At 39.4% G+C, this 13,849-nt stretch overlaps 1 protein-coding gene across 7 annotated transcripts in view; it reads left to right on the forward strand.

Annotated features, from left to right (window-relative positions):
- The window catches only part of LOC100119221 (multiple ankyrin repeats single KH domain), a 490,846-nt gene that overhangs the window by 81,919 nt on the left and 395,078 nt on the right, over positions 1-13,849 (forward strand). For all 7 annotated transcript variants that reach the window (XM_031930209.2, XM_031930213.2, XM_031930215.2 and 4 more), the window contains 2 exons: positions 2,192-2,472; positions 8,526-8,811. In XM_031930209.2, the coding sequence (XP_031786069.1) occupies positions 2,192-2,472; positions 8,526-8,811 (567 nt within the window). The remainder of the gene's footprint in view (positions 1-2,191; positions 2,473-8,525; positions 8,812-13,849) is intronic.

Consider the following 13,849-nt stretch of genomic DNA (forward strand, 5'->3'; position numbering starts at 1 on the left):
CACGGTTCAGATTTGCAAATGTTTATTACTTTTTCTAATAAATATTAGACTTATTATTTCTTTTATTAAAATCTAATATCAAAAAAGTACCAAGGACTAGTAAGAAGAAGTGATGAGCGTTTCAAGATTCTCTATTTGTGTGTTTGTATGTTTGCTTGTTTTTTTATAGATCTAGGCAGAGCTAGCTCTGCTCAAGTGACCCTCTGAAACCGGATATCCACCGGACTATCGTTAAATATTCCTCCGACAAGGCCTGTTAGTTAGCCAGACTGACTTTTCCTTTGAAGTTTGACCTAGCCTCACATCCTTTATAAAAGAGTGCACGAAGGATGCTACGGCCATCCAATGTCCACTCGATTGCAGCATTAGCTCGACAATATTATCGGGCTTAATGACCTCTTCTTATGTTGCCTTGAGCCTTTACCTATCAGTAATGAACCAAAGACATATCTTCATAGCGTTTCAATATCCTTTTCTAAGTAAGGGCATGCCGGAAAAATGAAAACGGTGCAGATAGAAGCTGAAGCAGCCGTGTCATATAAATAATTGCATTAGGTAGAAGTCATGCTCGCCATGTTATCTACCCAGCCAAACCTCAATGTTGGGCACTAGGTGGGATACCCATCGTCCTTTTGTAGACAAATCCCACCTTTGCCGCCATGCTTTAATAGTGTAGAGGCGTCCGGCCTTTCTTATTTGCGCTAATGTCGCATTATCGTCTTTGCGCCTGTAATATATTCTAGCGCGTTTTTTTGCCTCTCTAGTATATGCTTTCACTTTCGCTGCCTTTTATCAGACTGGGACAGCATACATTGTAATTGATTTAATTACATAGGAAAAAAGTTCTTTGCCGTTGTTTTGGAACCCTAAAGTTAAGCATAAGTTTTGATAGGGCATATGCCACCCCTGAAGCTTTTTTCCTGCTGTCTTTAAGTGTTCGTCAAAACGTAGTCTAGCATTGATTTTCACTCCTAGATATCGTATGGAGGGCACCGATGTAATGTCGCAGTCTCCGACTTTAAGAGTAATAGTCTCTCTTGTCTTCTGACTGGTGACTAAAATGGCCTATTTTTTATGGTCAGGTTGCTGAAGAGCAGCTTATCTAAGCCAGTTCCTGATGCTACTTATTTTCAACAGGAAAAGTACGGTACCAGACGTTGTCCGTTTTAAAATTTCCCTTTGGTAAAATTTTAGGTTTTCCGTTGCCTCACAAGCATAAATTTGGGCAAATGCAAAACAAAAGTTTGGGGCTCTGTAGATAAGATAGAAAAAAGATTGTCAACCTGTGACGATATACGTAAGCGTATACTGCACTAGCGGTTACAAATCCGACCGATAGGCGGCGAGCGCGCGAACGTGCACATACTGCAGCATTAGTTCCACGCTTGCCCGTCAGATGGACATGGACATGGAGGACTCTTATACCGACTGTCAGGGTGCAACCTCCAGTCTTGGGCTTAGGGGTGCGATCCTTAGCTCTTAGGACTACCGGAGTTGGCAGTCGGATAAGTAGCTCCCTTCTTGACCAATTACCAGTACCGTACTGTTATCACCGATCCATCAGGGTGTAGTTCAAATAGTCTATCTTTTACAGGGACCCGGTTGATATTGTAGAGACCGTAGTTACCGACTGAGTGACCGTGTAACTGCCTATCTTGTAATTATTAGTCTTAAGTGCAATATACATATTCTAGTTTTCTAATTAATCGAGTTATTATTTATTCACCTGAACTCCTATATCATTCTTCAGGAAACGGTATTGCAGTCCGTGTGCTTTACAGCTGTTGGGCGCAACCCGGGTGTGAGGTAAGCTGCACTATTGGTCACCTTATAGTGCGGCCTACTCACAGCGTTATAAACCCAATACTTTAGCAAGATGCACTGGCCATAACGGTAAGAAGCTAGCCTTTGAAATATGGAACTTTCTCTGTATAGGCTATGCTTCGGAAGTGAAGCTAATATTCTTGCGAAGTATTAACTACCGAAGTAACCGGGAAGATTTGTGTCTGAAAATTTTCTTACTGAAGATGTCTTCCAATTAAGGAATATATGATCAGGCACTACTTTTACTTTAAGTTGGTACAAAGCCCCCGCTTACTAAACCAAAAAGGCTTTTTGCTGTAATAAAATAACAAATTTTAATACTATGCACAACTTTCGTAAGTAGTAAAAATAATTATCTTTGTTGCAGGTAATACACCTTTAATGTATGGTTGTGCTGGTGGTCATGAAGAAGTTGTGAAAGTTCTTTTAGAAGCGGGTGCCAATGTAGAAGATCATAATGAGAATGGTCATACGCCTTTAATGGAAGCTGCTAGTGCTGGTCACGTATCAGTTGCAAAAATTTTATTAGAGCATGGTGCTGGCATTAATACTCATTCCAATGAATTTAAAGAATCCGCATTAACTTTGGCCTGTTATAAAGGACATTTGGATATGGTCAGATTTTTACTAGAAGCTGGAGCAGATCAGGTAATAATAAATCTTTATATGATCAAAATTGTTTATGCTATTTTTGAAGTAAAGTTTAATAATAAGTGTTAGAAAATGACTAATCGTTCGTAATATTAGTAAAGAAGATAAGTAGAACATAAGATTAATTTAAGCTTTACGGCTAAAAGTGTTAGTACCGCGTAAGTGTTTTTTGGTTTGATAACGGCGTCGTATAATGGCCATGATTCATGCGACTCCAGGCTTTAGGTAATATCGTTCGGTACGTGAAAATTTGCAAGACAGTATAGTTAGTTGATAAAATTCTAAATTTCATCCTTCAAAATTGAAATTACTATCTGCTATCGCTCTCTTGGGCTCGACGATGTATATAAAAAACGTGCAATCCATATCTATTATTATTAATAAAAGTCCTTGACTCTAACTATGATTCTCAGCAGTTTTTATTGCAACGATCAGAACATAGCAGACTTCAGACAATAGTTAGAATTTTATAGCTCTTACCATCATATTTATGACTAATACAAATTCTCATGTGCAAAAAAATGAGTAGAATCATGAATATAAAAAAAAATCAAGCAAATTCCTCTGAATTATAGAAAAAACATTTCAACACAAAGCTGATTTTCATCTTGAATCCATAGTAAGATTAATTCTTCTTAGAAGAAGGAATGATTTTTGTCAGTGCAGATAAATAGAATCTGGTGACTAGTAGTTATAAAAATTAGGATAGTTGTACTTTTTAAAATTGTAATTTTAATGCTTACTTGTGCGTCGTCTTGTCTATCTATGATGTTCATAGAGCAAATCATATGCATACTTACTAAAAACAACTGATTGATTACAGCTGTTTAGGACGCGCACAAAAACACGCTTCTGCTTGGCCGCGCACGACTCTGCTTGCAACGAGCGACTGCTGTCGCTCTTGTTTGCACTAGGTCGTCGCTGGCACGCGCCGTCCGCCTAGTCCAACTAACCGAATATGTACTTTCTACTTAACACTTTCCCGAACCGAACAACGCTGAACAGCTATACACTTTAACCTTCAAAACCTCTAATTTTCCACGGCACTTATTCTCTACACGGAGAAAAAAAACGTTGAGTTTACTTAAGATTTAAGTAAATTCAACCTGAGCGCTTCAGTAACAGGCTATCAAGTTAATTTAACTGAAGTCGCTCGCGTAGTTTGTATTAAATGAACAGTTCGGTAGAATCTACTTAAATCTTTCGTTGAATCAACTAAACTGTTACAGTCGCGACTTCCAGTACGAAATAAAATTTGTAAATTAAAATTTCAATGTTCATTAATGAATATAAATTTACCTACATAATTGATTATGTTTAGAATAAGGTTAGGAAATGAAATAAGCACATAATATCATGATATCTGGTTAAACTAATTAATAGATATTGAGGTTAGAATAATATCTGTACAAAGTTTATATGATATGCTTGCAACGTCACTATCCGCGAACCCGCGTGCTTTCTACGAGGCCCCGTCCGCGCGCGCTTTTCGAATTACTCAAACGCGTTTACACACACTCACACTAATTAATGCGAAATTACAACGATAAACCTCTTTTCCTGATAAATCAAATCCAATAGTTTTCGTCAATCACTCTTCGGCCCTTCGCTGGTCTCGCATTTTTCTCGATGACAATAGTTCTTCGGATTTCTGCTCTGCAATCCTCTCGTTCTCAGGTTGGTCTGGCAACGCTGCGACTCCTACTCCTCTCTCTCTCTCACTCTCTCTCTCTCTCTCTCTCTCTTTCTCTCTCTCTCTCTCTCTTTCGCACCTACTGTAGTTTTCGGTGCCGCTCTTGCTCGGGGATCATGGAAACAAAAAAAGAACACACCCGTAAGTTCTCGCTCTACACACTTTTCGGCCTCGGGATGCTTTGCTGCCACCCCGGCTCAGGACTCGCGCTGCCTGGAACGCTGCAATCTCTTGCAACGTTACGAAGGCAATGGCCTCCTCACCCCTTGTCGCTACTACTCCATCTATTTCGCAACTAAGTTATAGTCTTTTTTCTAGCTGCATCCCATTTTTCTTTGTTGTTGCAGCCAATTGCACGTCGCTTTTCTTTGTAGATACCTTTTCTGTCTGTTGCAAGCAGGTCTATGGGCAGTAATCCTGCAACAGCGCAGACTGCCTCGTCTGATACCGTCTGATAAGGAGAATCGACCTTTAGCGCATTTTGCCTGCACACCGTAAAGCATAATTGACGTTCTAATGCTTGCCAGCAGTAATCTACGGCTGAGTTGCTTATCTGATGTTTGACATCAGCCGTGCCTAGGCAGCGATGGTTCTCGCCGCTTTGTCGTTTACTAATTCAAGATGCTACTTGAATGTTAGCCTTACGTTTATGATAAAGCCCAAGTATTCAAAGAAGGCTTAGAAATAATTTCATGGCCATCTACTGTTAAAGTAATCTTCTTCGTTTTTATTTTTTTTTTTTGCCATATATTAGTATCGCCTCTGTTTTGTGTCTCGCGAGTTCAAGACTCGTGACATGAAGCGACTCTTAAATTATAAGTATCGCTTAATTTGCAATTTCAGCGATCTCCTCTTTATGTTTAACCACCAGTACTGAGGCTATGTCGTCTGCGTATCCCACTGCGATCATACATGATATTACACAATGATGGGTCAAGTACGAACCCTTAGAGGATACCTCCTGTAAATTGATAGGTCGAGATACCAGCGTGGGTATCATACATCAGGATTCTGTGTTTTAAGCAGTCAGACATTATCCGTTAAATTTATACGGGCACTTGCTGGGCTGCAAGTGCCCAAAATATTTTATTTCAATTTGCAGAATTTAAAGTATTGTTTACATTCAACGTGACCGCTGCGCAATAATTCTTTGCTCCTCCCTTCCTGTGCTGTGTAAACAATCAGGCATATCGCATCTTGTGTAGAGCGACATTTACGAAAGCCGTATTGATGCTCAGTCTGCTACTTTTTTCGATTGCACATTCCATCCTGTCAGTAATAATGCGCTCGAGAATTTTACCCTGTGAGTCTAACATGCAGAGCGGTCGGTATGATGAGGCCTCTTCTGCAGGTTTGTTACCTTTTGGTAATAGCACTAGTCTTTGTACTTTCCATTTTATCGAAAATCTTCTCTCTTCCAGAGAAGTGCTGTACATATCCACGAACATTTCTGGAAATGCCTGAATAGCATGCTTTAATGCTATATTTGGGATGCGATCTGGGCCTAGCGCCTTGTTATTTCCTCCCCTCTTGCAGGCGGCAAGTAACTTATCTTCGATTTTCTGTATCACCTCGCTACTTAGTTATGGCGAGATGATCACTGTTACTGTCACCTACGACTCATGAGTTTACTCTTCTTACTAAACAGATGCTAACAAATGTTAGATCCATCATAGTTTGGTATCTCCTCTTTTGAAAGTGGCTTCATTGCCTTGGATTACTAGCACCATATCCCGTAGTGCAGATGCTCCCAGTAGCATACGTGCCCTTCGGTTGGTTCTCTGATTTCCCCAGTCGGTCGGCCCATGCATTTAAGTCTCCAGCAATAACTGGAACTTCAGGATTGCTACCTTACCCGTACCATCTGTTTGCCGTCTTACCTGTACCACCAGGTATTTGTACTGCTCGCTGATGGCAATATTAATCTTCTGCTCTCGGACATATTGTCGAAGGAGGTCCTGAGCTGTCTCGCAATGATTCAATTTAAGCTGTACTATCCGCATATCCTTATTTTTCTTGCTTTCAGTGCTACTTGGTAACTACCTGCAGCATGATCGATTTTTTTGACTCTGTCTTTTCGTCAACAGAGGAAACCACTGGGCTCATTAGGTCAGTTTGTTGCTGCTCGCCCCGCCGTGACGCAATTGAAACTGTTTCTTTTGGCAGGATATTGCTATATATCCAAATTTCTGACAATTGTAGCATCTGAGTGGCTGCATTCCTTGCTATATTTTCTTAATTCTGTAATTGACCCAGCCAACTCTAAGCTTTTCTCGTGCTAGTTTATTTTGGACTACCCAAACAGACAGTCACACGGTGACGATCTGCGTATCTTTATAGGTCTTACGTATGCTCGTTACGGCTGCTTCGTTTACTTCTTCTTTCTCTATTGCAAACGCTCTCTGCAGAGCTTCTAAAACTTCCTTTTCAGAGCTAAGCATATCCAGGTCTTTTACTTTAAGGGCCACATTGTGCTAAAGCACTTTGATTGTAGCTCCCTTTTACTTCAAGGGCCACATCGTGATAAAGCAATTTAATTGTAGCTCCCTACTCCATCACAATCTTAACAGCTTTTTGGAGCTTCTAGGTCTTTACTTTTTATGAGCGTCACACTATGGGGTATTTCGACTTTTCATGTACTCAGCCTCTTCGTCTTCTTCTGTCTTCTTCGTCATTTCTAACTTTCTTGAGAATGTCTGCTGCATAGTTGCTGACTGCGCACCATCCATCCTCTGAAGTCAGCATGGCCGTCATAATCGACTCAAGAGTTACTCTGGTCTAAAGATAACTCTCAACTTCTTCTCGCTCCTAATGATATTGTGAGCACTCCCAAAATACGTGCTCAACATCCTCTGTTGCATCCGAACATATTGGGCGGACGGTCGTCTAGTTTGAACCGATCGAGGTATGCCCGGAAACGTCCCTGCCCGGTCAAAAACTGCGTGAGGTAGTAGTTAACTTCCCCATGTCTTCTTTCCTTGATATAAGGTGATAAGTCCATAGCCCCTTGTCTCTAGCGTCCCATCTTGTTTGTCATTCAAACCATCGTCTTCTATCTTGCAACATCCCAGATCTTCTTCTGGCTTTTGTCATTTGATCGTCTCCTAGCTTCGAATACGTCCTTTCTTTCCAACGCTACAAGGTCAATAAGTGGCATGCCTGCTATAATGCAGACAGCATCGTCCAATACCGTACGATAAGCGGACGCCACTCTTAGTGCACTTCGCCTAAACACGGTAGTCAACTTTCGTGCATACAACTTTACCTGCATCGCATCTGCCCATACTGGGGCCCCGTATAGCATAATCGATGTGGTTACACTGGCTAAGAGTAACTTTCGCTTCTGAGTTGGCCCTCCTACATTTAGCATAAATCGTGATAAAGCAGCACCAACTTTTGCTGCTTTATTACTGACTACTTTCAGATGTTGTTTGAAACTTAGTCTTGCATCGATGGTGATGCCCAAGTATTTGATGGTTGTTTAAGAAACGATCTCATGTCCATTCGCCGTCAGTGTGATATCCTCCATCTTTTTTTACTGGAAATGAGATTGACTTCCTTTTTGTGACTGGCTAGTTCCAGACTTGTCTCTGTTAGCCATTCGTGTATTATACGGGTTAACTCTTCAGCTATGTCTGTCACCTCTTCTTTATGTTTCGCTACTACCGCTACTGCTATGTCGTCAGTGAATCCCATGACTGTTGCTCCTTCTCAGGTAATTGTAGCTTCAGTACCCCGTCGTACATGATGTTCCAAGTCGGTGGGCCAAGTACTAACCCTTGGGGGACGCCTCCTATAACTTTATAGGTCTTGGTACCGTCCTCAGTGTTATATAATAAGATTCTGTCCTTCAAGTAGTCGGACATCATCCTTCTTATATATAAGGGCACATTCTACTTCCGGAGTGTCTCGTGTATTTTTGACATCCAATGTAACTATGGCGTAATGCTCCTTTTTTCCTCCCTTCCATCTTTTTTCCTCTATCGCTGTTTGTGCAGTGTCACTCACTAGACTAACTGCGTCCAGAGTTGAACGCTTCTTTCTGAGGCCATATTGGTGTTCCGCTAATCTACCTTTTCCTTCTATAAAATGATCCATTCTGACGCAGATAATGCGTTCCAGGATCTTGCCTGGGGAATCCAGCATGCAGAGCGGTCTGTATGATGAGGATTTCTGGGGTGGTTTCATTCCTTTTTGCAGAAGCACTAGTCGCTGTTTCTTCCAATTTGTGGGGAATGTTCTAGACATGTATTGTATAGATCTACGAAAACTACTGGATGAGCGTGAACGGCATGCTTCATTGCAATATTTGGAATGTTATCCTTCCCTGGGAATAATAAACGAAATTTATTTTTAGGAACATAAAACAGATGAAATGCATACTGCTTTGATGGAAGCTTCAATGGATGGTCACGTTGAAGTTGCTCGGTTATTATTAGATTCTGGTGCACAAGTTAATATGCCTACAGATAGTTTCGAATCTCCCTTAACCTTAGCTGCCTGTGGTGGTCATGTTGATCTTGCTATGTTGCTAATCGAAAGGGGTGCAAATATTGAAGAAGTTAACGATGAAGGCTATACCCCATTGATGGAGGCAGCTCGAGAAGGTCATGAAGAGATGGTTGCCTTATTATTAAGTCAAGGTATGAAAAATTATCTAGTTTTTATAATATATTGGCTTTTTAGTAGTATTCATATTTTCTCTTTATCAAAACACTCATTGATGTATCTTGTATGCACAAATTAAAAAACAATCCTAGCACAAGTACTTCTATAAATGTACAAATACTTATTGAAGTTAAGGTGCTGTTGGAAGCTCCCCCCCCCCCCATACGTCTGATTTATATTTTGTTTTAGTAAAATGATTCAATAAACTGAATACTGAGTCGACACAGAGCCGGTTTTGTATCAAAAGTTTATTTATAAAGTTTTGTAATAACATTGTTATATTGCGATTTTGGTTTTACCTACAAATCTTTCTAACACTCATCCGTAATTAAAAGTTAAAAAACACTAAAACCCTGATTGATATTTGCTTCGATTATTCTTAACATTAGGCTAGTACTGAGTCATTTTTTATAATAAAATTTATTTATAAAGTTTTATGATTATTAAAAAACAGTGTTATTACCTCTGAGCGCCATCAAGTTGAATACTATACTGTTTTATATAATAGTTAATTTTTTTATTATACTGAATCTGAAATAAGTAGATAGTGATATCGAAATTGTCGATAGTGAGAGGCCTTGACCGATCTTATTGTTCGGCTTATAAAGCCTAAATTTCAAAATTAAAGGGCATTATGTTTATTTTTTACATATTATTTGAGACGGCACTACCCGCCGTAGAGCGGAGAGGAAAGTTCAGGCAAGTACCACTAGGTGGCGAACCGATACGCTAAAGCGAGGTGGAGAAGCACATAAATGATAAGTTAGCGAGCGGACTAGCAGAGCACTTGGCTTTTGCTATAATGTAATGCATACTAGAGTATTATACAGCGAGCTCATGCTCTTGTACTCTAGTATAACCTATCATTTGTGTATAGTCTACTGTCATTTCTAAATCAATGTAATGTTTATCTATCCATAAATATCTATCTTTTCATTATTACACTACAATTGTATACTCATGTCCGACTCAGGTGGCTAACACTCCTGTTTCGATACACTCTCTCTTAAATGAGGCCGCTTGCCCAGTCATCATGACTGCCCCGTCACTAACCTTCTAGTCTCAACCCTCGTACCCCCTGCCTCTTTGAGTGCACCGCGTCTTTAATTCCTCGCACGCCCGGATATGTCATACGGTAACTTTGGGACCGTTTCATATTAATATACTTCAATTTAGAAAACAAGGTCTTCTGTAAACATCCCTATATTTCGTGAAAATATTTTGTAAAAAATTATTTTTTAACATTAATTATAAAATTGTAACTAGCAATGGTCACCTCGCTCGCTAACGCTCACTTAGTTTAATTTCGACGGCGTTCATACATCATGTATACATTTTAAATGAGTGGGTTTTATAAATACGATCTAAAAATTTTGAATTTTTAATTAAAAATAAATTGACACTTTTTAAATAGTGGAATTTTTTTATTATGAAATTCATAAATGGACAGATAGATTTTCAATTGTCAAAAAAGTAACAATTTTTTAAATGTATAATTCGTTTTATTCCTTGGTAGAAGAGGTGGGTATATAATATACAGTATATTTTTAATAATATGCGTTGTGCCTACTGTAACGGGGCGATCGACGCGTCCCGTGCGGCCGTGAAGATGCCTCACGTCACCTCCACGGCGATCCCTCGGTGACGGCCAGGAGATAGCGAGCGGACGTTAGACGCTGGGTGCAATGTTATCACCCGTGCGTTGGCCTGCCAAATGCTCGCTACAAATGCGTGGTGCGCCCGGAGCGCCACGCTTTCCTCCGCGTATCCGTGGGTAGACAGTCGGGCGAGACAATCGAGAAGTGAACGAAGAAAAAAACTCGCGTGTAGATTTAATAGAATAAAAGTATATTGTCAAAGTCTAGGTTGATATACAAAAGTATATAATGTTCCGAACACGACGCTTGCACGCGCGATTGCGAGAAGGACGCGCGCGGTTTCTCAGGCGAAGCCGGGCCGACGATTTGGTGGCGACAAATCTCGGCCTTCAACGGCTTCATCCCGGATATCGATAAAGGTCCTATTCACTCGGTCGCTGGCCGAACGCTTTACTCCTCGTCCTCACGACCGCTGTCGGCGCCGGGAGTAGGTGTAGGCTGGGGTGGATCTGGAGGTATCCCTCCAGGCACTCGAAGCTCTTGAAAACACACTTGTACACCGGTGCGGAATAACGGCTCGCAGAATCTTGATGGTATACGCTGCGTAGTTGTTGACACGGCCGAAGCGAAAATGAATCTGAGCGCGCTCGCTCCTCGCGGAAAATCTTGTCAGCGCCGCCACTGACATCGTCTGCTATCGTCCTAACTCTAATCGCGCGAGATCTGAAACCTCAGCGCTCGTTACCAGGAACTAATTTGCACAAAAGTAAAGCGACGAGGAGTATTGGATCCCACGTCCCCGAGATCTCAATGCACGTACTCCACTGAGCCAACGACGCACTACCCTGCACTCGCACCGACTAGCTCTTACGGGCACTATACCCGACCGTTACAAATGTTATTTTTGAAAATATGAAAGCCCCCCATAACTTCCCCGCAGCCCCCCACAGCTTTACAGCTTTTACAGGTTCATACAACAGCACTGTTATTTTACCACATATTCAAAAATAACTGAATAGTAAAGTATGATAAGAACTACTTTCTGTATAAATAACCAAAACAGGCTTCGTGTTTAAAATTAGTTGACAGCAACTGGCAAATTTTATCTCATCATATAATTATAGGTACATCTTAGAGTAAAAGTAAATTTACAATTTAATAAGTGATGATAATGATTAAAGTTGTATTAAATGTGTAATCGGTACATCTGTTTTAAGTTTGGAGTCATAATAGGCCAAGCTGTAGGGATTTAAAACTGCCTTATTGTGACATACATTGTTGCAGCAAACCGATTGTGCGATCATATAAAAGATGATGAGCAGATGAAAAGATATATGTTTTTCATTTGCATTTCCGTTCCTTATTGTTAGTTATTCACAATTTATTGCAAAAAAGAACGCAATTTTTGTGTACTTTTGCTCATAACTTTCAAACTAAGAGAGCTATTGGAATGCCCGGCAAGATAATTTGTAGAGAATAAAGAAATCTACAAAATGAAAGGTCAAACGCTTCAATCGGATAATGAGGTCTCGAGATAATTAGGAAAAACCAGAAAATTAACAGTTTATTTGATAATTCATTGCTGGAACGCTAAAATTTTAAAAAAGGTAAGGATTATAATGTTCTTTATTTGTGCAAAAGTAGGGTGCTGTCGGATTATTAGTTTGCTTAAAATCGTGATTCGGCCTGTATGCCCCACTGTAAGTCCGATTAAAATTTCAAAAGAAGGTTAGAAAAATTGAAATAGTGCACTACAAAACATACATTTCAGTTTTTCGATCAGATGCCTGGAAGCATGCGAAAAACCCTTATAAAATTTGCGAAAATCGGCCGAACGCGCACTCGCAGTCGAGTGGTGGGGGATGGAACAGCGGTGAAGGAGATGCGTATATACAGTAATAAGCGCGCGCGGCGCGCACGTTACTTATCTTCATATCAACATTTGTCAATAACTACTGTAGCTATTTAAATGATTTTTTTTAATTTTAGGGTAACGGGAAGAGGAATCCGATTCTTTGGCCCGTTTTCAGAAAAAATCATTATGAAAGGTAGAGTAGGATATTTTTGGTTAACTCTTTGCTCCTATTTAAAATCAACGCTCACCTGTATGTATTTCCTTCGTTAGTACATCACATTTACATGATGAAGACTAACGAAGTTAATTCCCTGCGCAGCATGTTTCGACAGTAAAATTTTCGACTTCTATACATTTCATTATTTGATATTTAATCATCCAAAATCTTACCCTGGGAAAAAATAAAAAACTATTTATTTTAAATGCTCTTACTCTGGTAGAATTTTCACCGGTCCAGCTGGCCTGGTCGCTATGCGATGGCCAGTTTCCTTCGCTTATTTTTCGCGATAGAAACCAGGCAAAATCGGTCAGTTTTGCTTATATACATACAAAGCGCTTTGCATGTACATAACCTTTTGAGGTTATCATACAGGATAATAACACTTATTCAATATAAGATGAAAATGATTCATGAATGAAGCACGTATTTTTATTAATAATTTTTTAAATTTGATTAACATTATTTTACATCATTCAAGGATTATAATGGTAAGAATTTTGGAATGTTGACATGTTCAGATGAGTGTTTAAATGGAAATTAAAAGTATATCACTTGAGATAAATTTAACATTAAATATTGTTTCATTATTGTAAAAGAAATGTGCACGCAGGAGATCAGATCTTCACGTACGTTACTTTCTGAATAATAGCAGCCAGAAAATTTGAAAACCAGACATCGAAATGAGAATTTCTTCTGACCTTTGAAAATGAAAATTTTTATTATTGCATTGGGAAAAGAGGCAAAGTTATTATTACTTTCTACCTGTAAGAATACATTAGAAACCAGAAATACAACTGACTAGAATGAGTATATCCTCTAAAACAACGTTAACATGAAATTTGACACGGCAAATCCAAAATTGATCATAGTCCTCGAACTGAAAATTGCAACGGAGACATTAAGTAAAAACTGTTACGTTAACTCATTTCTAAATAATTTGACAAATATCTGGACAAAAATCAGATATTTAGCTTTAAGGGAGTTCTGAAGTAAAATAAATAATGCTGAGAAAATTCTGAAAATTTATATACCGGTTCATATACGGCTAAAAGTAACTCATGCAAATTTTCAAGAGGCCAGGGTACTTACAAGCCGAGATATTAATCTTTTTATTTACTGCGGGTTAACACGGGCTCTTATGGGAAATCGCGATTTTGTTGTAATCATTTATGCATTGTTAAGCATTTAACGGTGAGATTTTGTTGAAAGAAACTTGTAGTACAACATAAATATTTAATAAAGATTTAGAGTACTTGAAATACATGATTGGATACCTCTAAATCATAAATACTAATCATTGAAAGCAGAAAACGCCCAGGGCAGTAAAAGCGCTTTAAATA

This window comes from Nasonia vitripennis (genome assembly GCF_009193385.2).
Source record: "Nasonia vitripennis strain AsymCx chromosome 4 unlocalized genomic scaffold, Nvit_psr_1.1 chr4_random0010, whole genome shotgun sequence".
NCBI classification, from domain to species: Eukaryota; Metazoa; Arthropoda; class Insecta; order Hymenoptera; family Pteromalidae; genus Nasonia; species Nasonia vitripennis.